General features: G+C 42.1%; 1 protein-coding gene across 1 annotated transcript in view; it reads right to left on the bottom strand.

Moving 5' to 3' along the window:
- Positions 1 to 447: 447 nt before the first annotated feature.
- The window catches only part of acap1 (ArfGAP with coiled-coil, ankyrin repeat and PH domains 1), a 43,884-nt gene continuing 41,060 nt past the window's right edge, over positions 448 to 3,271 (bottom strand). The window contains exon 23 of the mRNA XM_062515807.1: positions 448 to 1,013. Within this exon, the coding sequence (XP_062371791.1) occupies positions 913 to 1,013 (101 nt within the window). The 3' untranslated portion in view covers positions 448 to 912. The remainder of the gene's footprint in view (positions 1,014 to 3,271) is intronic.

Consider the following 3,271-nt stretch of genomic DNA (forward strand, 5'->3'; position numbering starts at 1 on the left):
ATACCTTAAAGATATACTGGTAATTTTATCTCCCAACTTTCTGAAGTGACATGCATTAGTGATGTATTGATTCTGGCCACAATGGATGTGGTGAGTCTTCACACCGACAGCTGAGCACACACTCAAAGGTAGAGTCTACCTTTGCTGTAAATACATTTCTGCATTTTTTAATGTTTGCAGGTGATGCTATTATACTGCTTGCTTATCACAATAAGTTTAGGTTTTGTCTTCTCCTTTCATCGCTGATTGGCCTGGCATTTTTCTTGTCTGAGGGAAGCGTTAGTGAATTATCGTGTCCCAGGCTAGTATCTTGTATTTTATTATGTATTGTAAAGCACTTTGTGAATTTATCTGTGAAAAGCGCTATACAAATAAAAATATTTCCTTCTTTACTTACTTATCTCCCTGAAAGGAGATCAAGATTTAATAGGGTACACAAACTAGTGATACTATTTAATCCAGTACACTTTTATTCTTCACTCTCATGTGCTGAGGAATCCATATAAAACAATCAGAATATACATATAAGATAAAAAAGAAATCACTCCAGCACAAAAGGTACTTTACCATTAAACATGGTGCTAGAGCAGTTACACACTCACAGGATTGGTCAAGTGTAGAGAGCACATGATCCTGACAATGACTGGAAAATAAGTGAACAAAAATGTTTGTGTGGGTGTGGGTGTTTGTGTTTGTGTTTGTGTGTTCTCTCTTTGTGTGGCCTGTAGTTACGCATACTAGGAGTGTATGTTTGAACTGAGTGTGCCAGGAAACTTGTCTCTCTCTGTCTGTGTGTGTCTGTGTGTGTGTGTGTGTGTGTGTGTGTGTGTGTGTGTGTGTGCGTGCGTATGTTTGTGTGTGTGTAAGCTGAGCAGAAGGGAGCATGTGTTATGAAACACTGCCACCTGCTGATCAGGGGGTCTTGATGTCGGTGCTGCGGCGCTTCAGCTTCTCAGGGTTGTTGGAAGCCATCTGAGAGAAATCTCTGAAGATGTCTAGACAAGTCTCATCACCTGAGAAGGGACATACAAGTAGGGTTAGCCACGCAGTAAGGCACACACAGATAAACACATGCATCTAGACAGAGACAGAGAGAGGGAGAGAGAGAGACAGCGTGAGTGTGTAATAAACAGAGAAAGAGAGAGAAAAACAGGGAGTGTAATAAACAGAGAGAGAGAGAGAGAGAGAGGGAGAATAATATACATAACATAAATAAGTCATGCACTATGCCCATGCAATTTAGTAAAAATAATCTTCAGTCTACTAGCCCACTACTGCAGGGGCCTGCCTGTCTGTTTGTTACAGGTGCTGTGTCTGTAGCAACACTGGGTCAAACTATTGACCCTGGTGAACTGAATGCCCTGGGATCATTTACGATGACAGGTTTGGCGAAGCCTTTGTTTACGTACTGTATCTCTCCATATGACATGCCATTCTACAAAAAAAACTCACATCCACACAGACACAAAACTTTGCATGCAAGTGTGATTCACCCAAGCACCCCACGCCAGCTGCCAAATAGTTAGTTTGTTAATTCCTCTAATGAGCCAAAAAAGAGAAAATCACAATTAGTTGCGCAAGAATCCCGTTTAACTGGGGCAAAGCAGGCAGCTATGCAGAGGCCCTTTTCAAAACCTTTACAATCCAGCACTCTGCACTGAAACCTCCTATTCTTTCTCAGTTTCCGGTATTTTCTTTCAATCTATTTTGATGGATCCATTACCCATTATAAGGAGGAAAATTAAGTTGGGACGTTTCAGACAGAGGGGACATGAGGACAAGCCTGCAGCACACACACACACACGAAAAGATAAGAAGGGACAGTAGGTTCGGGGAGATGAGACACACACACACACACACACACACACACAAAAGATAAGAAGGCAAGTTCTGGGAGAGGACACCCAAACACACACATACACACACACACACACACACACACACACACACACACACACACACACACACACACAGTTATGATGACTAATTATGGTGGGTATATTGGGTATAGTATATGGAGAGGGGTACACAGTGTGGGTTGAGGTTTTGAAAGGGGCCGGTGTGCACGGCATGCTAGCAGGCTTAGAGAGTGGACTATTACCTGTGGCAGGCGGCGGGCGGGCAGGGTGCAGACGACACACACACAACTGTGCAAGCAGCAGAGACGGACCGCCTCCGTGGACACACACAGCACACACACACACACACACAAACACACACACACACACACACACACACACACACGCATAGTCACAGACACACACACACACACACACACACATAAACACGCATAGTCACAGACAAACACACACACACACACACACACAAACACGCATAGTCACACACACATACACACACACACACACACACAAACACGCATAGTCACACACACACACACACACACACACACACACACACACACACAGTCACAGACACACAAACACAGACATAAATATGCACACACAGAGCCATACAGATTGCAGACAATCAAATACAGACCAATTAAAAAAGCTCAACAACAAACATGTGCAGAGAACATAGACCTTTAAGAGTTAAGCCACACTGGAGTGCTTCCATAAGACAATGACTGATATGAAATAACACACTTTACAAGCACAGCATCATGTGCAAGACAACCAGTCCCATATGAGAAATAGTTTCCATCGAATGAATATTAGCAGAAGATCAAGATAGTCAGTCCACTTGCTGAGAACAGCCACATATTGCACCAGGTTGGTGACCCACTTTCCTAATTCAACACCATTTTTTCCCATTGAGTCCCAAATAGACAAAACATGCATTTCCATGTTAAATGCCCACATACCAAAACACTGAGATGTCAGTGGCAAAAATGTTTCCTTGCATACCAATGAGGCCTTTTAATCAGATAGTCTATTAAAAGTAAGTCCTACAACGTATTTGTTCCAACCATTCACTCAATTAGATGATTCTAATTAGCACAACTCTTTAGCCAGGTAGGAGAGTTAATTAATAAAACAACCTGTTGTATGTGAACAGGTATAACCAATACATGGTAGGACTTTCTGAAGCAGGGTGATTAGAGGTAGCATGAGTTACATACACGATTACTGTATAAAGAGGATGCACTCTTAAAGTGAATGTGTTGGAAACAACACAAACTGTGTTGTCCCTATCTGGACAGAGAGAGGTGTTAAAAACAACTAAAGTTGTGTTGTTTCCAACACAAGTTGTTCTATTTACAACATATACTGTGTAACGAATAACAAAAGCAATGTCTTGGAAACAAGAC

Source organism: Sardina pilchardus, chromosome 16 (assembly GCF_963854185.1).
Source record: "Sardina pilchardus chromosome 16, fSarPil1.1, whole genome shotgun sequence".
Classification (NCBI taxonomy): domain Eukaryota; kingdom Metazoa; phylum Chordata; class Actinopteri; order Clupeiformes; family Clupeidae; genus Sardina; species Sardina pilchardus.